Here is a 27948-nt window from a genome sequence, read left to right on the forward strand (position 1 = left end):
CCACTCTGGGACCCCTCAACTCTATTTTTCAACCCTATTAGGTATGTATGTAGACGGGTTTTAATACGTATTTTTAATATGCATAATGACTGGACCACTTTTTCCCCTTAGCTTTCCTAGGGTCTGCCATAACTTGGGTTTGGACATTCATCCCCCACAGCACTTGAAAGCTGCATCACAGACACGAGTGCAGCAACTGTGCAGCAGCCCCTTTAAGAACTTCCTGGGTGTGGAAAAGGGGAAGTTTTCCGCCGGTCCGTAGCTACTTGGTCCCGTCCCATTTAGCTTTGTGTTATCCCTCTTTGTACAGACTTGACATACTTAAACGGTATGTATAAAAACTCAGTTTGGGAATATGTATTTAATAATGCGGATTCAGTTTTTTATTTAGCACGCATCTCTCTTTAAAACCCAATTCGACTTCAAACCACGGTAAAGGATGGATGAGGTTTCAGGCAAGGGGCAGACATTTCGGATTCGGACGCGTCCCAATGGATTCTCGCCGCTCTTCTAATCACGACACCGCAACAGCAGAAAAGTGCTAAAGAGGGACCAGGACATAACTACTCTGCAGTTTCATCCACGCGTCAGAGTAGGCGAACAGGGAAGTAAATACAACACCGTGCCACATCTCACTGTCGCGTGCACTTTACACCCGATCGGCGGCAGGCTCCCACGGACACCATGGTTTGTGCTCCTGTGCCCAGAGGAGAGTGTGGCGGCGCTTCTCCCGACCATCAGTGACCACAGAGCTCAGGCTGCGTGGCTCGCGATAACAAAGTCAGCGGTTTTTTTTAATTTTTTTTTATTGTGTGGAAAGCCAGTAGTAGCTACAGAAGATGGGGCATCCTCCTCTGGAGTTCAGCGACTGCTATCTGGACAGTCCGGACTTCAGAGAGACTCTCAAGTGTTACGAACTGGAGCTGGAGAGGACGAGCAAATTCCTCAAAGAGTTGATCAAAGATGGCAACAGTGTGATCACTGCAATCAGAGGTAAGACTCCCAATCAATAAAAGTATATGTATATTTAGTTTCATGGATTGCATGGCTTGGGATCAGCATCAGTGGGGCCTTCGCGAGGGCCCCACAGGATCAATGTGGGTGGGAGAAGCTCATTCTGGGAGGTGCCAGTGCTCCTCTGGGAGAGGACCAAACGGCCTCCTTTGAAACGCCACGAATGTGATGCAGATGTGCAGGACGAGCTGTTCAGTGGGTTCCCAAAACAACGGCTGCCTTCCAGTGTTGGCGTTCCTCCTCGACTCCCTTCTGAGATGCAGCCTGTCATCTCCCCGCTGCTGGTTGTAGAGTGGGACCAGTCCCACTGATAGTATGGACCACCGCCAAGGGACAGCAGATGTTTTTATTTAGGTCATTGGGGCACCCATTTGTTGTTATTGTTGTTGTTGTTGTTGCCAAGTAACCGTTCTGCAGTCCGGATCACCAGCGAGCATCTCTTCACCCGGCAAGCAGAAAGTGTAGGATCAGCGCAGTGAGGCTCCAGCTGTATTTTCAGTCCACAGAATGGCCAGAGGACACGATGATCTGGACTCTGCCCACGAATGTGTGTCCTGCGCTGCAATAAAACCCTTCAGTAAAAAGGCTAAAGCAGTTAAAGCTGTAATCCAAAACAAACTAAATAACAAAAACATGTTTTCTCGACGCAAAAACAATAAAGATTGTTGCACGACTAAGAGGAATTTAGGGTGAGATCCTGGGTATGGTGGACAAGTTTCTCGGGCAAAAAGCCTGACATTATTGCGATCAACTGTTTTGGATTTGATAATAAATCCCAGACAAACAAAACAGGAACAAATGCATCAGCAAGCTTGCTGATGTGATGAAACCATAGAAACCAATAAACCAAAGTTCTGTTGCAATAATCCACACTTGTATAAGAACAGTATTGTGTTTCAAGGATAAAGCGAATTGGGCTATGTTGTTGTTTCACGTCGTTGTAACTCAAATGTTTCTAAAAGAGTAAATGTTCTTTTTTTTAACAGGCTATTCTTTGGCACTGCAGAAGTTCTCCCAAACTCTCAAAGTGTTCCAGTTCGACGTCATCGGGGACTCACTGACGGACGATGAAATTAATATCAGTAAGATAATGCTACTTTGTGTTTACACACTGATCAAGATCAATGTGATGAACTGACTTTTAGACAACTTGCCAGAGGTGTCGTGCCCATATAAGTGTGTTTGCTGTGTCAGGCACATGAGTCCACACAAGGCCGTGTCTTTATTCCGGTTGCCATCTTTGTGTTTTCCTCCACAGCTCAGTCCTTTCAGGAGTTTGCCGGACTTCTGCAGGAAGTAGAGCGCGACAGGATGATGCTGGTGCGTTATCAACTTCCTCCACACTGACTCTGCATCCCATAAAAAGATATTAGACCCCACACATGCACATCGCGCAAGATTAGACCACTCGAAAGGAAACTTTTGACACATTTGGACACATACGGATAACTAACTTCCTGTTTGTTATGATGTAACACTGTTATAGTTGCATTATAGATTCTCCATCATTCTTTGACTCACACACACACACACACACACCTGGACTCTGTGGCCTTGTTTTTGCTTGTGGGGAGGGATGGTGGTAATCATTTTGCGATCACTTCCCCTTTCTGGTTGCTTGTTCTCTTTTTGTATATTTTTTCCTATGCCGTTATTTCACAAATCTGTTATACTGTAACTACGGAGTATTTTATAGTGCTGGCGTGGTCCTTTTTAAGGTATTCGCTTTCTATTTCATTTTTCATTTTTCCCACTTCTTTCCTCACTTAGCCAGCCAGATACACTCGGAGGCAAACATTGAGTCATCCTCGTGCTCCACGAAGTGACAGCGACAGGTGTAGGAGTTCCAGTTAGACGGGGTTTTCTGGTTACAGGTGACATTTTAGAAACCAGAAGTCAGCTGGTAGATTGTGCAGACAATATTGCGTAGGAGCAGCATTATTATGAAAGCTTCACACTCGCACATTACAGTCACACTCCTTTCAGCGTGTTTGCGCCCGCGCCACTAACTACACACACCCTGTGAGGGTGTCCTACACAAGGCGGTACTTAAGGTGTGTGTACGTGTTTGTGCATGAGGAATTGGTCCGCAGTAACAGCCGCTCCATGTTTGTCCAGGTTCAGAACGCCTCCGATCTGCTCATCAAGCCGTTGGAGAAGTTCCGAAAGGAACAAATAGGAGTGACCAAAGTAGGTGTTCTTACTGACTCACCACAAAGTAATGTGTTCTTACGTCAGCCCGGCTGAACTTATGCATGTAAACATTAAGCATAAATCTCTCTCTCTCTCTCTCTCTCTTTTTATCTAGCTATATACAGGTGAAACTCGAAAAATTAGAATATCGTGCAAAAGCTCATTACTTTCAGTAATTCAACTTAAAAGGTGAAACTAATATATTATATAGACTCATTACATGCAAAGTGAGATATTTCAAGCCTTTATTTGATATAATTTTGATGATTATGGCTATATAATATACACTCACCGGCCACTTTATTAGGTACCCCATGCTAGTAACGGGTTGGACCCCCTTTTGCCTTCAGAACTGCCTCAATTCTTCGTGGCATAGATTCAACAAGGTGCTGGAAGCATTCCTCAGGGAGTTTGGTCCATATTGACATGATGGCATCACACAGTTGCCGCAGATTTGTCGGCTGCACATCCATGATGCGAATCTCCCGTTCCACCACATCCCAAAGATGCTCTATTGGATTGAGATCTGGTGATTGTGGAGGCCATTTGAGTACAGCGAACTCATTGTCATAATCAAGAAACCAGTCTGAGATGATTCCAGCTTTATGACATGGCGCATTATCCTGCTGAAAGTAGCCATCAGAAGTTGGGTACATTGTGGTCATAAAGGGATGGACATGGTCAGCAACAATACTCAGGTAGGCTGTGGCGTTGCAACGATGCTCAATTGGTACCAAGGGGCCCAAAGAGTGCCAAGAAAATATTCCCCACACCATGACACCACCACCACCAGCCTGAACCGTTGATACAAGGCAGGATGGATCCATGCTTTCATGTTGTAGACGCCAAATTCTGACCCTACCATCCGAATGTCGCAGCAGAAATCGAGACTCATCAGACCAGGCAACGTTTTTCCAATCTTCTATTGTCCAATTTCGATGAGCTTGTGCAAATTGTAGCCTCAGTTTCCTGTTCTTAGCTGAAAGGAGTGGCACCCGGTGTGGTCTTCTGCTGCTGTAGCCCATCTGCCTCAAAGTTCGACGTACTGTGCGTTCAGAGATGCTCTTATGCCCACCTTGGTTGTAACGGGTGGTTATTTGAGTCACTGTTGCCCTTCTATCAGCTCGAACCAGTCTGGCCATTCTCCTCTGACCTCTGGCATCAACAAGGCATTTCCGCCCACAGAACTGCCGCTCACTGGATGTTTTTTCTTTTTCGGACCATTCTCTGTAAACCCTAGAGATGGTTGTGCGTGAAAATCCCAGTAGATTAGCAGTTTCTGAAATACTCAGACCAGCCCTTCTGGCACCAACAATCATGCCACGTTCAAAGTCACTCAAATCACCTTTCTTCCCCATACTGATGCTCGGTTTGAACTGCAGGAGATTGTCTTGACAATGTCTACATGCCTAAATGCACTGAGTTGCCGCCATGTGATTGGCTGCTTAGAAATTAAGTGTTAACGAGGAGTTGGACCTAATAAAGTGGCCGGTGAGTGTATATATACAGTGTATATATATATATATATATATATATATATATACTGTATATATATGTATTGTAACGTCCGGGCGTGGTGGAATACTTAACACGCTGAGACGAATAGTTGCCGGGCAGAGATCCTTTTATTAGCGAAACACCACAGCGTCCGACACCGTAACTCCAGCTCACTCAGTCAACACTTCCAACAACAGAACAACCGGAACTACGTCATGCTCCCCCGGACAGACCCTCCCATGTCCCGTCTGATTGGCCGGAGCGCCGAGAGTGACGCTACCTGACCGAGTCCCCAACAGGGTCGCTACATTACCCTCCCCTTACAAAGGTCCTTGCCCCCAAGGAACTGCTGAAAAATGGAACCATGCACCTACAATCGAACACAGGACAGAACAAAACAGAACACCGCTTTTTTTTTTTTTTTTTTTTTTTTTTTTTTTTTTTTTTTTTTTTGCAGAAGAATACAGCCACCTCTAAGACCCAAGGTGTATGCTAGCCCTAATTTCCCCTCCCTAAATTCCGCTGTCTCCGAACCGGACCGGAGGCCTTCTCTGTCTTTGCGGCCTCGCCGCCGGGGGGGTCGTGCCCCCTGAACCCGTGGCGATGTCAGGCCCCACCTCACCCCCCAGGAGTCCGTGTCTATCTGTGGGTGGCGACAGGGCCAAGCCGGCTGGAAACTCGGGCCCAACAGCTTCTCCCGTTGTCCCCGAGGCACCTGGCGGGGGCTGCCCCAGGGGAACACCCCGTGAGGACGTCCCTCGGGCACTTGTTGGCAGCGGGGAGGCGACCCCTCTGTACGGGGCGAGCCGGTCCCTATGCAGCACTACTCTCCTGCCTTTGGGCGGTAGCTGCACCCGGTACACAACCTCACCCACCCGCTCCAACACTGTGCAGGGCCCCGCCCATTGACTGTCCAGCTTCGGGCACCGGCCCTTTTTTCGTTGGGGGTTGTAGACCCAGACCAGCTCTCCAGCGCGAAAATGCTTTCCTCTTGTTCTCATGTCATAGTTGCGTTTCTGTCTCACGCCAGCACTCTGCTGCTGCTTACGGGCAAAAACATGAGCTGAATCGAGCCGGTCTTGTAGCCTCCTGGCATATTCTGAGCCTGAGGGGGGCTCTGAGGATTCCGGGGGGCGCCCAAAAGCCATTTCTGCCGGTGTGCGGAGCTCTCTTCCCAGCATCAGCAGGGCGGGAGTACAGGAGGAGGTCTCTTGGACTGCAGAGCGACAAGCCATGAGCACCAGTGGCAAATGCCTGTCCCAGTCTCGCTGGTGTTGTGACGTGAGGATGGCTAGCTGTTGGCCCATAGTGCGATGGAACCTTTCCACAAGTCCGTCACTCTGTGGCCGCAGGGGGGAGGTGCGTGTTTTGTGCATGCCCAGCCGTTCACACATGGTGGCAAACACCCGCGACTCGAAGTTCCTTCCCTGGTCGCTGTGTATGGTCTCCGGCACGCCAAACCGGCTGAACATGCCACCCACAAGGGCCTCAACAACCGTCTCTGCTTCTTGGTCTGGTAAAGCGTACGCCTCTGGCCACTTTGTGAAATAGTCTATTGCGGTGAGCACATACCGGTTTCCTCCGTCTGAGCGTGGCAGCGGACCAACCACATCCACAGCCACCCTCTCCATTGGGCCCCCCACGGGGAACTGCTGCAGCGGGGCGTGGGAGCGACTTGAGGGCCCCTTTCGTGCCGTACAGGGGTCACAGCGGCGACAGAAGTCTTCCACGTCCCTTCGGCACTGTCCCCAGTAGAATCCCTGCCGAAGACGCCGCAGTGTCTTTGAGACTCCAAAATGTCCCGCCCCTGCAGCTCCATGCATGGCTTCCAGCACCGAACCCCGCAGGACCTTGGGAACCACCATCTGCCACCTTTCCTCCCCCGTTGCTGGCTCCTTCCATGCCCGTTGGAGCACGCCCTGGCTCAGGCGTAGAGACTCAAACTGTGACCATAACCCTTTGGTTGCCCTGGAGAACACTGCCACCTCCTCCCAGGGGGGGCGCCGCTGTGCCTCCACCCACTGCACTGCCGGTTGTAGGTCCACGTCATGCCTCTGGTGTCGCCTCCATTCTGACAGTTCCACCGTCTGACGATCCTGGATCACAACCTCCTCCAACCGCCGCACGGACGGACCGACTCCCTCCTCCTCTTGCAGTTCCCGCTCGCGGGTCTCTCTCCGGTCGCAGTAGAGGCACCCTCCTGCGGCACAAGGCCGTCGTGAGAGTGCATCGGCATTAGTGTGACGTGTCCCAGCCCGGTGCACCACCTTGAAATTAAACGCTTGGAGCTCCTCCAACCACCTGGCCACCTGCCCCTCTGGCTCCTTGAATGACATGAGCCATTGTAGGGCAGAGTGGTCTGTCCTCACCGTAAAGTTCAGGCCACTTAGGTAGTACTTGAAATGCCGGATTGACAGCACCACCGCCAAGAGCTCCCTGCGGGTGACGCAGTATCTTCGCTCGGCTTTGTTGAACGCCCGGCTGAAGTAAGCCACCACTCGCTCGCCTTCGGGGAAAGGTTGAGAGAGTACTCCGCCGATGCCTGATCCGCTAGCATCCGTGTCCAGCGTGAAGGGCAAGCTGGGGTCGGCTGGGGCTAGCACCGGGGCCTCTACTAGGGCGTACCGCAGGTTGTTGAATGCCGCCTGGCATTTCTCCGTCCAGGAAAACTCTTGGTCCTTTTGCAGCAGATGGAACAGGGGTGCAGCAGTGCCAGCAAACCCCCGCACAAACCTCCTGTAGTATGAGGCCAGGCCAAGAAAGCTCTTCAACTGTTTCTGGTTGGTGGGGGTGGGCCAATCTGCGACGGCCTGCACCTTCTCTCGCATGGTGCCAATGCCTTCGCCACCTACACGGTGCCCCAAAAAAGACACCTCCCTCTGCATGAAATGGCACTTCTCCGGATGCAGTTTCAGGCCTGCCGCTCTTATTTTTTCCAGCACCAACCGCAGCGACGCCAGGGCTTGTTCAAATGTTTTACCATGGACCAGAATGTCATCCAGGTAGACCAGGCACTGCTGCCGGGGGACCCCCGCCAGTACTTTGTCCATCAGTCTTACAAAAGTGGCAGGGGCATTACAAAGTCCAAAACTGAGAACCTTAAACTGCCACAGCCCCCGCCCAGTGCAGAAAGCAGTCTTGGGACGGGCCTCCGGGGCCAGTGGCACCTGGTAATATCCGCTGCGGAGGTCCAAGGACGAAAACCACGACGACCCGGAGACCAGGTCTAGGGACTCGTCAATGCGGGGCAGCGGATAAGAATCCTTCTTGGTCACCCCATTTACTGGCCTGTAGTCCGCACAGAGTCGCCATCCTTTTGTCTTCTTGGGGACCATGACCACTGCTGCTGCCCAGGGACTGTCGGACGGCTCGATGACACCTGCCTGGAGCATGTTGGTGACCGCGTCATCACAAGCCTGTTGACGAGCCATCGGCAGGCGGCGGGGGCGGCACTTGATGGGACGCGCGTCCCCTGTGTCAATCTCATGCTGCACTAGGTGAGTTTGCCCTACTTCATCCTCGCTCTTGGCGAAACTGCCTTGGAAGTCCAGGAGAAGGTGCCACAGCTGCTCCTGCTGCTGCGGCTGCAGGCCGACACAGTTCTTTCTCCACACCTCCTTTATCGCTGCTGGCGCCTCCACTGCACGGCTCATGGTGTGGACGTCCGGGAGAAAGACCCTAGATGACTCGCGTGGGCAGGCGGGGGGGATAGCGTTGCAGGGGACCGTCACCACCGTACTCGCCGCTGGTGTTGGAGGCCCGGGGGGTAGGGACGGGTTGGGGGTGGAGAGCAAGGTGACGGAAGGCCCTCCCTGGAGACTCACTGTGCCTTGCTGTAGATCTAGATGGCAGCCCGTGGCCCTCAAGAAGTCCAAACCCAGAATGCATGGGTCCTGAACTGCAGCTATCCACACCGGGTGGCACACCGTCACCCCTCCCACCGATAAAGACAGCAGACCTCTGCCCTTCATGGGTGCCAGCTCTCCGGTAACAGTGCGAAGTCGCACTGAGGTGGGGTCAAGATGAGTCCAGTCTGTGATCATGTCTGGTCTTACCAGAGTTACTGTCGAACCGGTGTCCACCAGTGCCAAGCAGGGCAGTCCTTCCACGGTAACCGGCACATAGAACGAGTCACCTTCCCCAGTGCGCCCCACCGCCACGACGGGCTCCATGCTGGCGTTGTCATCTTCTGTTGCCGAGGCTCGTGGCGCTGTGGTCGGGGTTACGGCCGGGGTCCGCGTATCCCCTTCTATGCGGACCCCGGGCCGTTTCCCTGGTACTTGTTTGGTTTGGGGCACTCTCTGGCCAAATGCCCTGGTTGCCCGCACCCCCAGCAGACTCTGGGTCGCGGCCGGTGTGATTGTTGTAGTGACACAGCCCTGATCAGTTCAGTCACTTCCGTAACCCACGATGGTTTCTCTGCCTCTGGAGGGACCGCCATCGCCGCCCTGGCCATAGGTGCTCCCTCACTATGGTAGCCTCCAGGCGCTGCACCCCACACATTCTCTCTCTCCGCAGCCAACTCGAAAGCCGCTTGCAATGACTGTGGGTGCTGCAGCTGGACCTGGACACGCAGCTCTGTGGGAACAATTGCCCTGATGAACTGGTCCCGCGCCAGCTCGCTCTGCACTTCAGGGGGCATGTGGGCATAAGCCCTCCGTGACAAACTTTCCACATCGTTTGCCAACGCCCGCAGCGGCTCTCCCGGTCTTCTGCAGCGATTGTTTAGTTCATTCCGCAGGAGTTCGGGTTGCAAACATTGTCCAAAACGCCTCTGGAGCGACCCTACCAGCGCTGGGTAACGACGTCTGTCTTCAGGGCTCAGCAGCAGCAGGCATGACAGCGCATCCCCCGTGAGACACAACGCCAGCTGAAGTGCCTTAGTCTCATTGGACCATTCCCCTGCATGCGACAGCAATTCAAATTGAGCCAGGAAAGCCTCCCATGGCGTCCTACCGTCGTATTTCGGTGTTTTTACCGTAGGGACTGCCGAGCGATGGGCGCCGCCATTGTAGTTTGACGCTACATTCCCCGGAGAAACCGCGGGAAAATCCGCCGCGGGACTGATGCCAGCGTCCCTAGCCATCCTCACTGCAGACTCTCTCAAACGAGCCCTCGCGCCCCTAGTAGCTCCGTCGAAACTTCTGGCCATGTCTTTCGACCACCCGCTAGCTCCCTCCTCCGCTTCTTTCCTCTCTTCCTTTACCGTAACGTAGCCGCTCGTCCCGCCGACACGATCCATGCCCACAGCAGGCTAACCGCTAGCTTTCCACCGGGTTCAACGATATCGTCCGTACGAAGACACTTCTGACACCAATGTAACGTCCGGGCGTGGTGGAATACTTAACACGCTGAGACGAATAGTTGCCGGGCAGAGATCCTTTTATTAGCGAAACACCACAGCGTCCGACACCGTAACTCCAGCTCACTCAGTCAACACTTCCAACAACAGAACAACCGGAACTACGTCATGCTCCCCCGGACAGACCCTCCCATGTCCCGTCTGATTGGCCGGAGCGCCGAGAGTGACGCTACCTGACCGAGTCCCCAACAGGGTCGCTACAGTATATTAGTTTCACCTTGAATTACTGAAAGTAATGAGCTTTTGCACGATATTCTAATTTTTCGGGTTTCACTTGTGTATATATATGTAGATCTCTATGATGATTTCCTGAGGTGCTAACAGACAAGTGGCTATGATGATCTACTTCCCCGAATCTATTTATGAGTTCTGAGTGAAACAATGTGGTTAGGATACTAACATTCTTCCTCACTTTGCAAAGACATTGTTGTTGAAGGTAGTTTTGCAGTTGATGTAACAGCTCACGTTATTCTAAGGTGACGTCCCCCCCCCCCCCCCCCCCCGGGGTGCTAATTCACCAATGTTTTATTCTGCTTTTAAAGTCATCAGGAATCTCCGTGGGATACCACCTTGATTATTCAGAATGACATTTGAGCTTCTTTTCTGGTTGCACTGTGATGATCAGAATATTGTTTACACCCCCCACCCCTCCCCCGCATGGTTTTTATTAACCAGCGGGTTGCTGTTATTCTATTTGCTGTGCTGATTAAATACGCAAGCAGAATTGAAATGTACAGGTACCACATGATTTACTACTGCAGCTTATTCACATGTTCATTTTAACAATCCTAACAATGTACTTGTTAATGAATCTGTTTTGTCAGCAAGAGAGGAAAACGTATCACATCCTTTTAAAAAAGGAGAAAGTACTTGTGAAAATAAAATGTACTTCATCAGAACTTAACGGGACTTTGTCTGACCGGCAGAAAAATCTTTAACCCAAATAACCCTCGGGCAGCCACAGAAATGACCGTGGTCGGGAAAAAACAGACCTATATTGGCTCATTGCCTTTTTTATCAGAAACAAATGCATTACAGAAATACTGTGTCTCCATCGCACGGTCTGCCCACCACCATGTATGGAAATATGATGGAAATCAATAGGAACACTCCACAGCAAAATTATTACTTATTATTACTTTAGTAATATTAACTTTAAAAAAAGCTGCTCATAATTTGAATCAGAGATAAACATTTCTCATCACTTTTTGCCTCTTAGTAAAGCTTTGCTTGATTTTTTTTTTTTCTTTTTTTTTTTTATCACATCATCTTTCCACGTCTGTCCTGCAGGAAAAGAAAAAGAAGTTCGAGAAGGAGAGTGAAAAATATCACTCCCAGGTGGACAAACACCTGAATCTTTCTGCAAAGAAGAAAGAGACTCAACTTCAAGAGGTGTAGTACGACAAGTATCCATCAGCAGTGCAGTCAGATGTAGAACTGACAAAAGTCCCTGTTTCAAATCGGCTTTCCTATTGTTTTTTCAACTACAGGCCGATGAACTCCTTGAAAAAGAGCGCGTGAGCTTCTATGAATCGTCGGTGGAGTACGTGTACCAGATCCACCAGGTGCAGGACAGGAAGAAGTTCGACGTGGTGGAGCCGGTGAGTGCGGCCTGTGGTCACCTCCTCTTCCTCTCGCTCCCACACGCGTGTAACAAGAGCTGCAGACAGTGTTAGAACACAGGAACAGTTGTGTTGCTGTGTCTGTATTTTAGGGGCTTTATTTATCACGATCCCCGTTTGGGTTTTCATTTTGGTTACCCTATCCTTTGTAAATAAAAGCCGACATCTCAACATGTGTTTTCCTCCGTTTGTCATGGTCTACAGGCAGAACATAACAGATTGTGGGCTTGTTCAATTTGAGACTTAAGTGGGGAGTTGATCGATGGCTTGTTTTGTTTTTAGGAAGAACATCCTTTGTGATTCTTGGTCTGGTAGTGTGGACTGCTTTGTTGAGGTTGTCACCTGCCTGGGGGAGTGATGCGATGGCATGAGTTCCATGTGGGGTGAGGTCAGGTCGGGGGATTATTTTTTTTGTGGAAGCTCACGTGGGGGGTTTCTGTGGTGCTGTTTGGTGATGTCAGGTGAGGGCGTCGCGTTGGGCTCTCTTCTCTCAAACAATCCAGGCCAAAGGGAAGTTGAGTGTTGAGCGGACTTGACTTCTTAGCCGGGTTGGATGACTTATAATTGACGCCTCCTCAAAAGGCCGAGCACGATAAATTAAGTAGAGGTGAGAAAAGATTTTAAGCATCGCTCTGGAGTCGCCCCCCCCCTGTTCGGTCCTCAAACTTTGAACAGAAAGAAATCAAGAATGCAGTTGGAAAATGAAAAAGATTTGGAGTCAGAAAGAGTGCGACAGCGAGCAGAGTTGTAGAAAGCTTTCGCGTTGGATACCGAAAGCTCGTGAATCGGTCCTTGAAGCTCAGAGATAAGTCACATCTGGAGTTTCCCCATGCGGCTTGGCGTGTGGTGCACAAAATGTGCCAGCTGGACATTATGGTGGAGGTTCTCTCCCAGAACAGAGGGCTGACTGCGATTCTCTAAAAGTCTGACGTAATGTGTCTGACTGGAGAAGAGACCGCGCTCGGGAGGCATTCTGCATCCGCTGCGTCAGCGTAGTTTATTTAGTACCGGGACCAACGGGTTGAGCTGGCTCATCAGCCGATAATGGGTCACACTGACGTGACGTGTAACGCCAGTCGAGTCCCGTGATCCTGCACGTCTTGCTTCATCACTTGTCCAGGTCTCTAATCCGAACATGTTTATTCATCGCGTGGGGATGTTGCCTCTTGTACGCCCACGATGGAACGAGATATTGACATCAGGGGGTCCAAGCCGATTAATAAACAGTGATTTCACATTAGCATTTGTGGATTCTGAAATTGATTTATATTTTGGAGGACGGCATTTGTTTAACATCCATCGTCAAGCTGGTCGTCACCTTGTTTGCCTGCTGCCAGCATCAAACAATACACCTCGGTTTATTAAGCCAGACTCCCACCCTCTACCCTCGTATTGATGATTTTATTATCTCAAAGGGCACGAGAAAAGGCTGTGTTTATTACTCCAACTGGACGGTATCTTAGTTTAACTTTACAGTGTGTTGCTCCTGCCAAACAGTATTTATTACAATGCTCATTTCGATTTGGTCCTCCGAATTCTTCTCAATCACCTGTGTGTGTTTTTGCTTTGGTCTTGGGAGGCGGACCGCAACGATGTTCTGCTTTCTTTTCGGACAGGTGCTGGCGTTCCTGCACAGCATTCTGACTCTCAACAACCTGACTGTGGAGATGACTCAGGACTTCATGCCTTACAAGCAAGAACTGCAGCTCAGCTTGCAGAACGTACGCCGTGCCAAAAATAATGGCGTTAGTCTGATTTAATGTCTTCTCAATCGGATGTCGGTAACGATTCTAAAGTGCTGCCCGGCTTCGCCCGCAGACAAGAAACAACTACGAGAGCACTCGGGAGGAGATGGAGGAGCTGATGAGAAGAATGAAACACCCATCGCAGATCTGTAAAATGTACAGTTGTCTGCCCATCGAGGGCTACCTGTACTGTCAGGAGAAGTGTACGTGTGCCAGATGTTCATACAGACGCTGAAATGAAACCTACCCAGGCCGCTCCTTCTTTAAACTTCATTTATTTGTTCCTTTTTTTTTTCTCGCCTCAACAGGGGCTCTGGGCATGTCGTGGGTCAAATATTACTGCAGGTATCACAAGGATGAGAGACAGCTGGAAATGGTGCCTTGCGAACAGAAGCCGACGACCAAACAGGTGCTTCAGTGGAAATAAATATTTGCTCACCGCTCAAGACCAACATCTGGAGGCACCTGTCGCTGCGCTTCCTCACGTCTCCATCATCTCTACCAACTCTCTCCCCCTCCCTCTCTCTCGCTCCCTCTCTGCAGGTCCCCACACTTCTGACACTGAAATCTTGCATCCGCCGGAAGACGGAGTCCACCGACAAGCGCTTCTGCTTCGACGTGGAGACGAACGAGAGGTCAGCGCACGCCGGTCCCGCCGCGTTGCCTGAGAGATGAGGCAACGCGGCGGCCTTGTTGGATGAACGGGGTCTAGGCGGCGAGGTGAACAGGTGGCGCACAAGGACACGGTGTGAGGGCTAAATGGAGTGTAGCCCAAACAGTCCCTAAGCAACGGGCGCAGGCTTGGAAGCAGATGGAAAACTGTGTGATTTCGGGGGGGAAAGAACACAACAAGTTCATATTTATATAAACTGGCCATCCGGCATGCATGCATTTTAATAGGAATTTTAAAGGTTTAAAAGCTGCTTGAATTATTCGTGGCGTGCTTGAAAGAGTCTGTGGATGTTGAGCCACTACTTTGTGCCAGTGTGCCAGCTGAACCCCAAACGCCATGAGGAGGGAGCTGAGAAACTGAAGGTGGCAGTGCTGTCTAGGGTAGAAGATTATGTTGTTGGCTCAAGATGTTTTAAGGCGAGCCTGAAATGTCCCTGAAATGCTCCTACGTGCTGCTTCCCGACCCCGACCATTATATCCGTACTAAAAGGTGTGTTTACATTATTATTACGGTTATTTATATCTGCACGCTCTCAGGTGATTCATTAGCTGAACTTGACGTCGTCCTGTACAGCAGTGTTGGATTGGGTGTCCCATTCTGCCGCACTGACGAGAAAGATCTTCAAAACAAAATCAGAAAAACATTTCTATGCATATATACATGTGTCATTGAGAAAAGTTATTTTCTAAGAGTTTTTAGGGGTGCCGTAGTTAGCTGATTAGAGCAGTTGGCAGCTTTAAACTCGTAGCACAGTTGTCATAGTTAACAATTCATCCAGTCGCCTATAAGCTGTCCAATTTGGCTCCAGATTTCATTGCTTCTGCAGAAGACAGATTGCAACGGTTGATACTCATCTCTTGAAGCTGATTTTATTTGTCTCCATGTGCTACTTCGGTCATTAATACATTGGGTTTCATTAGCAACTTCCACGAGGATGCTTTAAGTACTTTTTGTGTTTCTCTTGTTATTGTGTCCAGATGTATTTGTGAAATGTATGAGGTCCATGATGTGTCAGAGCTCTGAAAACATGTTCACTACTAAGTTTGTTTGAATAATTTATTTGCAACCTTTGCTTCTTAAATGGCATTTTTTTTACTGTTTCCATAGAAACACACCCGTTACTTTCCAAGCTCTTTTGGAGACCGACAGGAAGCTGTGGATGGAGGCCATGGATGGAAAAGAGCCTGTGAGTTCATTACTCATCTCCTTTTGGGTTCTTCTTCTCCTAGACATAATTTTTTTTTCAAAACCGATTTACTGCCAAAAAATGTGTACAATGCGATATGGAGTGTGCTACTAGAGCGACACGGCCACTGGTTATTGCGGTGGTACATAAAACACCCAAATGCCCCTTTACCCTTTCCAATCTGGATTGCAAAGTCTATCCAACCAGTTTTAAATTCAACCTCCTAAATGTTGGCAGGTAGTTACATGTATATTTCCATATAAAATCTTTAGTGGACAAAGCTACATTTATTAAGATGAATGTCATCCACAGCTTTGTAATTGGATTGCTCCTAATTAAATGTTTTATATTATCAGCCTGTTTTAGATAATGCATGTTGTGGTGTTTTTTTTTGCTTTCAAATTCATCATGTAAGGAATATAGCGGCTCACATATGACATTTCATTAACACCGTGGGGTGCCTGAAAGGGTGATGTCATTGTGGCTTCTCGGTGAGCAGCGTGTGAGATGGTATGAAGCCTGTTAGGCCCGTTCTACCATGTGTGTGTGCAGGAGATGATGGCACCTGGTTCACACAATCAATGATTTTTCTTCTTCCTCCTAAAATCTTGTTTAGGTGTTATGTTATAGTTAAAAACTATAAAAGTAGCACATTGTTTGATATGACAAACCGTTCCTCTTCCCACAGTCAGTCTCTTTATTCAGCAGTTTTGAGGCGACAATTCTACCAAAAAGCCGTAGTAGCAAAAATGCACGATAGTGTCGGTTCCTCTTTTGTTTTCAAACTGCATTTTTTGCTCCCTCTGCAGTCCTTCTCATAGTAGATGGTTTAAGTTTACAAGGTGTGTGCAGTGTGAGTCGTGCACTGCTGTCAGGGGATGTGAAAATAACAGAAGGCATACATTGCAGCGCCCTTTCTTCCTGTGCAACTTCCCTTCTGACTTCTGTTAATGATGCACATTTCACAACAGCTTTTGCACCTACAAATGCCCAAATATTGTGAGGCAGAGACGCACTGCACTGCTGGCAGGTCTACTCTGCACTAGAATCAACTCTGGTGTTCCATTAGAATAATCTGTTCTTCTCCAGTTAACTTGGTTACACACTGAATGCACTTTGACCTCATGAACAACATAACGACATAAGAGCCTTATAGTGCAGTTCCTTATTATATATGAATATTTTTGATGTCATCTAAAGTTGTGGAAGATTGTAAATGTTGATTTAACATTGTATTGAGAAAAATTAACCAATTAATCAAGGTTCATATCTGCAGATTTAATAACAAACTAGCGTGTGTTTTGCCCATAATTAACCTCCCCAGTAGCAACGGAAGCAAAGAGCAGGTTGACTTCAGGTTTTGGGCAGCCCAAGGTGTCCTATTGGAAGAAGTGTTTGACATGCATGAACCGGTTGTGCCAATATGGCTACTGTAATACTACCCCTGTTGATTGCTTACAGGCTCACTTTTCTGCACTTTCCACTGGAAGTTCTTATAAGTTAAAAAAACATTTGGCATCAAAGTGTTTCATCAAAGTGTTTCCTCTGAGCGGGAGGACATGGCAATTTTCTTTTCTTAACATAATCATTCAAACATTGGAAAGGAGCTGACTTGTTACTGCCAGTAATTCCTTTCTCTGATGGTAGCTCCGTTCTTTTTGCATGTCAGATTTTGTAGTTTTGAAGCATTGCTTCCATTTGAACTTTTTTTTTTATTTTTTTTTTAAGAAATTCGTGTTAGATTTGGAGAGATTTTGAATAATTTCTTGCCAAAGCCACGACGAGGGATGTAGTAGTTTTATTCTCAGTCCTAAATCAATACCACGTGAATGTGTGATGGCGATATCTCACACTTTAACAAGAACTCGTCCGTGCTGAGGAACCAAGACGCTGCTTTTTCAGTCTCCAGCTGCTCTGTGGCGAGCCCTCAACTCTGGGAGCCAGTTGTGGATTAAGACAATGCTTTGATATATACACCTCTTTGAGTTGGATGACTTTTAAGCTACTCTCCATTGCTCCCAAAAGAACAGAATTATTTTCATTTGTTTTATGGTTTTTGAACCTGGAGTTTTTCCTGTTTTCCATCAGTTAAACAGCCAAACATTTTGTCCTCTCATCCTTTTTTCTCTCTCTCTGTTTCCATTGCTATTATTTTAGTGCAATTTGAATCTGCTTGTAAAGTAAACTTCAACTGGAAAAACTGAGCTAATGGTCTCATAAACTATCCAGGGAGCCATTACTATGATGGGCCAAGTTTAATTTTAGTTAAGCAGCTTTTGTGTCCTTCTACCGTCATCATGTTTCTCTCCTATTTCCTCTAAAATATGTGGTAATTTATCTTGTTGGTAGGCCACTACCATATTGCATGTTTCCTCAATTTTCTTTTTTTTTATTTCAGATTTATCATTCCCCAATTCACAACCAAGCTGAAAGTAAGTCATTCATTATCTCATGTTGTGAGGTAGACTAAGTTTCATTTCTCACTTTTCATTCCTCATCATTAATTTAGAGTAGATTTGTCTCAAAAGTTGTTTGCTATTAAATCTATTAATCTGTTTTACTTCCACAGTGGAACTGAATGAAGTTGGATTTAAGTTTGTGCGAAAGTGCATCAACTACATTGAAACAAAAGGTAAAGGCCCCTGTTAGAGGTTTATTCCAGCTGTCTTTGGCTCTGTTGGTTTACTTACTTTCCCTGAAGGGGGCGTAGTGGAGTCGTATTAAATGTTGACACCAAGCCTGTGTAGGCTGTTCTCAAGGAATAAAGGTTTTTCATCCCTCTGCTAGTAGATTGTACATAAGATTAATCATCTTTGTGCAACACATTTAATATCCTATTTAAAAAACGTTTTTAAGGAAACATTTATTATTAGAATTTATTTATTAAAAGCCCTTCTTTCCATGAATGCAAAAACATGTCCAATGTCAGGTCAAGTGAGACCTGGCCCAAAGGACGATGTATGTCTCTATTTCTACAGCCAAAAGGCTGATTCATCTTACAAGAAAAGAAAAAATCACTCCAAAAAACATTGTACATACCATGTAATACGATTCATGTCTAAGCATGGCCCCTTTTTCTGGTGCAAAGTAAATGGTTAAACGAAGCATGCACAATCACAAAAGAACATCTGTAGCTTCATTTTGGCTGCTGCAACCTCTGAAGAGAAGCATGTGGTAAATTTCCACTCCTCTGTATTTGTCCAGATTACCCTCCCCTTTTTTCAAATTTCTTTTTACCTCCCCCTCTCGGCTTTCCAGGAGTCACACAAGAAGGAGTGTACCGAACAGTTGGCAGCAACATCCAAGTGCAGAAGCTATTAAATGCCTTCTTTGGTAAGGAAATAAGCCCACGAACACGTTTTACTGCTGCCCATTGATTGTGTCTCTTCACTTGGGCTCGTCCTCTGCAATAAAACAAAGACGGTCCTGTCACTCCAGTGACGGTTGTCTTTGTGAATGTCAAGGAGACATCAGTAGATGTCTGCTTGACACGCAGGGCTCCTACTCTGGAGTCTTGGCTTTAAAGCTGCTATATATATATATATATATATATTTTTTTTTTTATACAATCCAATAAAAAGCTGTTGTTCGTAATGGTAAAACCGCAAATAGATATTTCCCAGCTCTGCTTTTCCTTTCAACTTAACTTTGTTTTACAGAGTCTTTCAAATAATTTCTTTGATTTTCAACTTGAAATCATACTTTAAATGAGCCATTTGGATGCCAGAGAGCGGGGTATTTCCCTTATTAGTTATTAGATCGAGTTAAAAAGGGAAACAAAAATGGAACAAATGCTGATGTTGCTCTTTACCAACTGGGTGCACATACAGGCATCTGTTTGCTAACACATTCGCCAGCTTAAAAGGTTATTGGAATACGTCAGTGATGTTGCACCTAGTTTCTGCTGCCCTTTAAGTGGCCAAGAATAAAGTGTTGCAGGTTTGAATTACATTTATTTTTACGGAAGATATTTTGTTCTGTATTAGGAGCACATTAATAACATCAACACCAACACCCATTTATTTACAGATTTTCCTGCTGTGATGTGGCTTATGAACAGCCGCAACATCACATTTCTGTAATCGCTGTTTTTGCAGTAAATCCCTGGCCCCGTATTGCTTATTATTTAATTATGGCTAGCTCATGCAGCAACAGGCCAGTTACTTTGATCAACTTAAGTACTAATCACAGATGGTTGTCACTGTTGCTCATATGGAATTAAACATATTGGCATTGCATTGTTTGTATTGATTTGCTTCTTTTTATAGACTCAACAAACCCAGGAAATGTGGATCTGCAGAGCAGCGACTGTGATGTCAAAACCATCACAAGTGCACTGAAGTTTTATCTAAGGTTTGTTTATGTGAGCAAGAGACACAAAGTTAATAATGAACACCGTAGAGCTCCACATCGACAGCTGTTTTTGAGTGATCATCAAATCAATACAGCTGTTCTGTATTTGATCGATTAGATCGGCATTCATTGAAAACAAAAGGCTATAATACTACAATAACAAACAAACCATTGAATACAGTTTAGCTGATCCGAGATTCTCATATGCAACACAATTCAAAGAATCTGCTTGACGGTCCTGTGTATGTTGGGACCCGGGTGAAAACGCATTTGGTTTCCATTCAAATAGCAAGTGCTGAGTTTCCTGTATTTGACGTGTTGAGTCAAATACACTTTGTCCTTGCACTTGTTTACGAGTATGTGTATTTATCTGCAGGAGCTTGTCTGAGCCACTGATGACCTACAGTCTACACAGAGACCTCGTGTGTGCTGCAAGTAAGATGTGTTTTAGGTATTATCCAGCACCAAGACAGAGGAGTTTTGTTTCCATGTCCATGTATTATTGGTTATGTTTTATGTTTTTTTCTTAAACTTCTCATCTCGGATCTAGAGCTCACGCTAAATGTGTGTCACACTAGCGCGAAGACTTAAGACCCATAACCGATCCTCTTGATGATGTCACACAAATTAGGAATGTTTCAACTTGATTATGTGCTTTTGACTCAAACTTGTCCTCACCTGTTCACATGCAACAGGGAGACACTTTTCATTTTCATTTCATGCATGCTTTTTGTGTTGTACTCAAAGTGCCAACAGCCTCATGTGTTCTACTTTCAAAAATGAGAAAAAAACAAACATACTTATGCTCAAATGTAGTCCCTTCTTGGTTTTAACGATACGCTACAATTATGTGACTGAATTTGACCGATTCATGTCTTCGAATTCATTGAATACACGATATTTCCAGGTATTTTGGCTTATTTAGTATCGACATACCATGTATTTTGTTTATCTGTACACCATGGATAATCATAATCATGCCTCAATGGAAGGTACATAAGAGGCATTGGTAAACAAATGCCCTGCAGGCTTCAGGTTTAGCAGGCAGCACTACGTCAGTCTGAAAGCAATACAAATCCACTGCTTATTTTTATCTGTCACACAACATCATTGTAAAACAGAAAAGACAACGAGTTTAATAGCATCAGCCTCATTCTGTCAGGATGTTGCGGTTGGAAATGGTGGCTTTAGTTTCCTGGAAATGCCGTTGAGTAATTAAATAAGGGCTACTAATTATATGGTTTTGTTTCCCAAGACTTCTTTGCAAGTCTCATGCCGTTGCAGCGTTTAGCCGGGCCCTGTTCTGTGTTGTGTTTCTCCTGATTGAGGTCTACAGATACTTTTGTGTTTTCTTTGTCTCAGAGTCAGATAATCTGGACTTTCGACTGAGTGAGATTCATTCTCTTTCCCACAAGCTACCAGAGAAGAACCGGGAGATGGTGGAGATGCTCATCAAACACCTGGTCAAGTTAGTTCCACCGTACAATGTGTTCATTTCTCCTGCACTGCCTCTTGTTAACGTTCCCAAATGGATTGGAGAGAATGTACTGCTGGCCTGTGTTTACAGTTCAATGACTCATTCTTTACCTGATGTTTGTTAACAGCGTGTGCAGCCACAGTGAAGAAAATCGAATGACCCCCTCCAACATGGCCGTTATCTTTGGGCCCACACTCATGAGAGCCAAGGAGGAGACAGTGGCGGCCATGTTGGATATTAAGTTCCAAAATATTGTCGTTGAGATTATGATCGAAGACTTCAAAAAGGTATGTTTTCAAAAATAACTCTTAAGAATAGTGTTCTTTATTTATTCCGTTGCAGGCTGTAGCACCAAAGTGTTCATGGACCTTTTCTCGTGATTACAGATCTTCAGTTATGTGCCAGAGGACAGCACTTCCCCGCCACTCCCCCCTCCGCGGATCACCCCGAGGAAGAGACAACCAATCACCATCTCCAAGCGACCCCCCCGTGTTTATGAAGCTGTCAGCCACGACCACTTCCAGCCCACAAAGAGTAATGAACAGGCTCATTTTGCTTTGATGGTCACCGTCCTCTTCGTTGCCCAAACCGTCCCTGCTGTAGTACAGAGGAATATTTTCAGCATATTAAAATACTGCAGATGGCTCTGAACTAGAACTTCCCTGCAGTCAGTTCTAAACATTTCTGAAGTACGCTACGGAAAAATATGATTTACTGGGTGTTTGCATCACACACCATTGTCCAAAATGTCCTTAACAAAGAATGACAAATTAAAATTGTTTCATTTCTTTTATTTATTCCTTTTGTCTCGTTCTTCATTGTTATGATTGATGATAATTAATTTTAAATACAAATACAGTAAACCGCTCCACTTTTTAGTCTTTCTTTTCAACGACTCCAGCTTAACCGTGTAATTTCCCATCAGTTTGAACCCCTCATTAAATGTGTATGTCTCCACGTTGTCGTACACTGGGGCAGAGATTTGGCCCACCTGCAGCTTGTCCTCCCGGCATTGCTTTAATATTGAAATATCTCAACTTCTTGTGATTATCCAAACCATAGACCACTGAAGCACAGCCTGTGTTGCCTGAAGATTTTAATATTCAATTACATTGTGATGTTCCTTGACCTTTCACGTTGTTTCTCAGTCCACTCCAAGTAGCGGAGAACCTTGCATTCATCGCTTATGTTTTGTCTTCGCGACAGATGGGCAGAACGACCACTCTGTGTCTGTGGTGGATGTGGAAGTCTCAACGAACCCTGTTCCGCTGCAGCGGAAAAGACCGGCGAGCTTTGCTCCACTCCTTCCAAGAGAACCTCCTCCCAGACTAGCGCTGCTACCCAAACCAGCGAACCGTCAGGAAAGACCGTTGGACTCCAACGCTGGCAGGGTGGACGACACCAGGCAACGGCCAGACTCCTCTTCAGCGGCCAATGGGGAGTCTGGAGTCTACGTGAGCAGAGTGCCATCCTTCCAGAGCAGGAGACAACCTCCTAAAGGCACACCAGCCCACAGAGAAGGTATAATGCAGCCTGTGTTCATGTGGGTGAACGTCTTTGAGGGAATCTCATTCTCTTGCAGCAGAACGCTTCAATAACAAAATCTTCACGGGAACACACAAGATCTGCTGTGATGTAGAAGGCAGACTTGCAATTAGTTTATCAGATGTTTTGGCGACACGACACAGTGGTCATCGTCAGCCGGATCCTAATAATTTAGTGTGTGGGTTTTCCCTCCGTCACACTCTACTCTACTGTTGATTTTGTTTTTATGCATCTGCACCGGGAGCAGATGTGGCCAGAGGCTTTGGGCTTTCCATTACTTTGGGTCTCCAACGCATTCTTGTGAATAAAATATCTATCGTCTTGAGGGAATTTCTTGATTTTTGGCAGAATCATCCACTTGAACTCAAAGGTGAGTTCAAATGATAGGTTTATAGTATTTTGTCTTCTGTGTCTGTAACTTGAGAAATTCAACCCCAATCATGACAATTTCAAATATAATCCTAATGGAGGCAGTAATTCTAGTTTATTGTAGTAACAGATCTGCCAGTTGCGCTGGAACATGTCCACCTATTGTATCCACGCTGCTGCCTCTGAAGATTTGAGTCATCTGTAACTGCTTTGCTCCAATGTAATGTCTCTAAGCTTGTTTGTTTCAATTTAACAAAGCAATTAAGAAATTGCTAATCCATCGAAAACCCAATGAGAGTTCTGCAAGCATTTATGGTGAATGGGTGATGAAGCAGACGCTGTTGCAGACATCGTCTTAAAAAGTCGCTGACTTGTTTGTTATTTTGCCCATAAACTAGGTCTTTTATGCTGTAACTCGCTGCATGCCATTGCAGAGCTCTTTCGTTATCATAGAAAATGTATATGACGGTAAAGTGGAAATGTCTTTGCTAACATTTTAACCCATCACAGCCTTTAGTCTTTATTTTACTCTCATAATTGTGATTGCCCAATGTCTGTACTTTCAGGAGATGGTGATGGTTTGACCAGAACAAAGCCCACAGAGAAACCAGCTATTTGTAGACCCCCCGTCAGGCCTCCTGAACCCCCCTCCAGAAGCCCCGCTCCACAAAAGACCCCGAGTGCAGCCAGCAGCGAGGGCTCGGCCACATCTTAGTACGTGCTCCTCTGTATTCCAAAAGTCAGCCGTCTTCTTTTTTGAGTTGACGGTCAAGCGGTCCAATGAAGTCACTCGGCTATGCTTCTGATGTTTGTAGAAAAATGGTTTCCAGATGTGCAGAACCAGCAACCCTCAAACCATTACCAGCTTTAAAGATGAAAAATGCCCAATCTAGTCATGCTAGTTTCAGTAATCCCAAAGATTAGTAAAAAGACAACAATCCTTGTTATTACAGTAACAATGGACTTTCTAAAGAGCGTTGCTTCTAATAATGAAATTATCACCAGATTCTTTAGCTTACTTTAGCTCTACAAAGAAGGATGGTGTCTTTCAGCTCATTGTTTTGGTTTCACCTTCCGCAACTTCATTGTTTTGGTTCGTTCTTATTGCTCTCATCAACATTTTCTGTGGTAGAAGCTCTAAAGCCACCACTGTACTACCTGACCTTGCTGTTGAGAGTATGTTAAATTGTTAACCCGCTGAAGTCATTTATTAACTTAAAATATGCCATTTCCCTCACAGATTGGTAAAGACCAAAAACAATTGTGAATATTGGCTTTAAATATATCTGCCTCAAACTCAACTCACCTCAATTCAAAATAAATGCTAATCTTGCTTATGTGTCAACAAAAAATAAAAAAAGGTTAAAAGTTGGTTATTCATTTGGTTATCTTGAGAATTAAGTTATTTTCTCATGGTAATTTGGAGTTGTGATATTGGAAAGCCTTTTCCACAGGAAACGAGCCAGATAACGTGATCTTGGGGACGCTGTTCCATTAACTTTGAGCGGGCCAGCATGCACAAAATATTAGAACCCGAGCACTAGTCATTACATTACAATTATTTAGACGACTCTTTTATCCAGAATGACTTACAAGTAAATGCATTCATCCATATGGGTACCAGCAAGAATCGGGCAAGTGGATCCATGCTATCAATTATGCTGTTCTACATCCAACTGATGCACAAAAACAGGAGAGAATATGAGGAAGAGACGATTGTGTATTAATGGGCTACGGTGGCATCTCAGTTCTCAGTCTATGACCTACATGGGTTACAGCCATTTCCTAGATAAGTACCACACAAATGTAATGCCCAAAATTAGGTGGGGACTGTGTAGGCAGGTAGTGGAGTAAAAGAAGCAAAGTGTTGAATTACAAAATAATCAATGCCATGTATCATGTGTTCATCCCAATACTGACATGTTTCTGTTTACTTTTCTTTTTCTGCAGTGTTGCCTCTAAAACAAAGTTTTTTGAGAATGCCTCCAGGCACACTGGCAGGTATGTAGAAGCCTATTTTTTGTGTGTTCTCAAGTCTGTCATTGTCTTTAGTTCAGAACACAGGCTTTCTTCTGTTGAAGAATTGGCGACATGTCTCCTCTTTTTGGATTTGCTTGGATGGTCCAAGTTAAGATCCTTGCTGGCCTCCCTGCACACGGGGCGATGAAGGCTTGAAATGAAAAATGTGTGGGAAGAGTTTGTTGGAGTTTTATCAAAGAGAGTTTATCTTTTTCTACATTGTAATCTATCACTGTTAGATACAGACATACAAAGGTCTCGTTTGGCCTTTGGAAAGAAAAAGCACAGAGTGTGACTCTTAATAATTATTACCCCCCCCCCCCTATATGAATAGTGTGGAGATATAGTGCAGTGAGCAATTCTAGAGTATACCTTTTGTCAAAATCAGCTAATTTCTACTCATGCTCTCCTAACTGTTAGGTCCATTCTGAAAAAAGCAGTGCCCATAGCCCTGGCTCTGTTAATGGGAGACACATTTCAATGCTATTCCAGCCAATCAGCAGCGTCAGATGTCCGTGCCTTTATACAGTCTACATTTAACCGTATATAGCACAACAGCTTCTTCACTTAATGTGCAAAAGCCGGCTATAACAAGACTATACAAATAATGAAATAATGCTCTATAAGGGATGTAACAATTGACGCTTCATTTGAGGAAAAAAACATTTATCCGGGCTTGATGTCATCACATCAGTGTGATTTTATGTCAAAGTCGACACTTTTATGTTGATGTAGGTTTGATTCTGGGCCGCCACTTTGAACCAACAAATTTAAGAACGATTTGGTACACCGTTAAACCTACACATTTTTTGGTTTGTTTTCAAATTGAGGCACTTTCTTTGAAGAAGTGGCCATGCATCCCTTTGGACGAAGATGATACTGTCTGGGATGTGAATGTCCTCTTTGTTCAGTTTATTCCTCAGTTCCATAAATCTTTGACTTTTCAATGGCAATATGAGTAGAGGAGGAAAGCCGCTTCAGTTCCGTTTTGTTACAGTTGTTTGGCTGTCCAACCATTGCCCGTCTCAAGACGTATTTAGCAGCTGCACGGGGGTTATTCCTTGGGACTTTTAGGGAACAGCATAATCCCATCCCATCAAAATTTCATATAAATCGGATCGAATAATGCACATCAGACAGGCTCTTTTTTTATACCATTTTTTTGCTGGTTTGCTGGTGCAGAGGAAGCGTAGGCGCCCTCAAAGGGTCCACCTGTCGGGTAAAGACCCTGCAGGTTGTGTGTTTGTTTTGTCACCGTAGCTTTTCTTTCTACATGAGACTGAGTTGAAAATTTGAAAGTTGAAAGTTTAACCCACAAAGTGTGCAGTTGGAAAAGCAAATACACTCATTCCCATGTCAATGATGAGGTAAGAGGTCTCGAAGGACAGTATAACACAAACCAGGTCAATCTAATTTTCCTCTAATTCAATGAGTCAATAATATGAGTAAATGGGCGTAAATTTCCTGAATTGAAAAGGGAGAAAATTTCACTGAACTTAAACTGTTTGTTCGGACCCTTTTTTTTTAAACCTTATCTTTCTTTGTTTTTTGTAACTCGTTTTTGTTTTTCTAATCTCATCTTTCTTGTTGTTGAGTTAAGACAGCAAACGTATTTCTCCAGAATTGCAAATGGATCTGTAATTTATGTTTTCTCTGCTAATTTAGTCCACCTGCCTCTCCGCCATTATCAACAGGGACACATGTAAAAAAAGAGGTGAGATTTACTTTCACTGTGACAGATTTAACAACATTAAAATACTGAATAAATGAAGAGTCAACCTGTATAATGAAGTGAGATGATTTCTGTTTTAATTAGTCTGTTTTGCCCGTTTTCTCAGAATTGAAGTTACGGAGACTTGGACAACATCACGTGACCTCTGCGTGTGATGATGAAGCTGGAGGGAGTCGGATAGACTGAAGAAGTGGCCATCATAATGGATTTATTTCATTTCATTTTAATGGTAAAAAGTAGGCTGTGATTGGTGATTTTTCCAAAGTTAGCGTAGAATAACAGTGGTATTTTCCTCCTTTTCCATGCCACTTGACAATTTTGTCAATAGTACAATATTCAGTCATTTTACATTGTTAAGTCTGAATATCCATTTGTATTGGAGGAAACAAACTAGTTCAATAAGCTTACCAAGACGACTTGTCTAACTCTTAACACGTGTTTTTGCAACAGATCTCCCAAAGACGACTAATTGATTGAATCTGGTTAATCATTATCAATTTGAAAACGTGAAAATTCAACTATATTTAATAATGAACCAGTGAAGTCACTGTCAACGAGCTGGATGATGGAATAATTATTTCTGTGTTAGTATTTTAAAAATGTATTTTACCAAACGTGTCATTCTGCGATGAGTGGCTTTTTAGGAAGCATTACAAAAAAGTATTTTACTATCGAGTGTCTGTAGTCCAGACAGGATAGTTACAATGCACATGTAGAACATAATGCTAAATTTAGTTTGACAGGGAATGATTAAAACTAGATTCACTGGTGTACATTCCCTCACTTCTTACCTCTTGTGGGGAGTGTCTTAGAAGTTTACCTGATGTTGTTGCTCCACAAATAAATTGTTGGCAATTTGGCAAATCGTTAAAGTTGTTTATGTGACGATAACAATGTTTTTATTTTTTTGGTTTTTTAAATAGCTATGTTCATGATCTCACTTTTTTTTTTATAACAACTTGATAATTCTGGTCGGCTTGTTTATTTTTTTTTCTTAAAAAAATAAATACAAATTGTTAACATAATGAAAAAACTTTTGTATAATTGCATCCTATCTCTCGTCGGTCAGGCAGGTGATGTTTTAAGTAGGGCCGGGACGCGATTAAAAATATTAATCTAATTAATTAGAGGCTTTGTAATTAATTAATCAAAATGAATCAC

General features: G+C 45.2%; 1 protein-coding gene across 1 annotated transcript; it reads left to right on the plus strand.

The window, feature by feature from the left end:
- The first annotated feature begins 188 nt into the window (after window positions 1-188).
- LOC119215556 (oligophrenin-1-like) lies at window positions 189-27890 on the plus strand. Its single transcript, XM_037467800.2, has 24 exons — window positions 189-993; window positions 2001-2096; window positions 2273-2334; window positions 3133-3204; window positions 11357-11458; window positions 11557-11667; window positions 13305-13409; window positions 13507-13636; window positions 13742-13842; window positions 13977-14068; window positions 15214-15292; window positions 17691-17724; window positions 17862-17924; window positions 18551-18625; window positions 19561-19645; window positions 20022-20080; window positions 21008-21113; window positions 21250-21409; window positions 21509-21656; window positions 22329-22643; window positions 23603-23750; window positions 24987-25037; window positions 26721-26769; window positions 26894-27890. The coding sequence occupies exons 1-24, from the start codon at window positions 840-842 to the stop codon at window positions 26897-26899; spliced, it is 2403 nt and encodes an 800-aa protein (XP_037323697.2). The 5' UTR covers window positions 189-839; the 3' UTR covers window positions 26900-27890.
- Window positions 27891-27948: the final 58 nt, after the last annotated feature.

The sequence above is a fragment of the Pungitius pungitius genome, chromosome 16 (assembly GCF_949316345.1).
Source record: "Pungitius pungitius chromosome 16, fPunPun2.1, whole genome shotgun sequence".
NCBI lineage: Eukaryota > Metazoa > Chordata > Actinopteri > Perciformes > Gasterosteidae > Pungitius > Pungitius pungitius.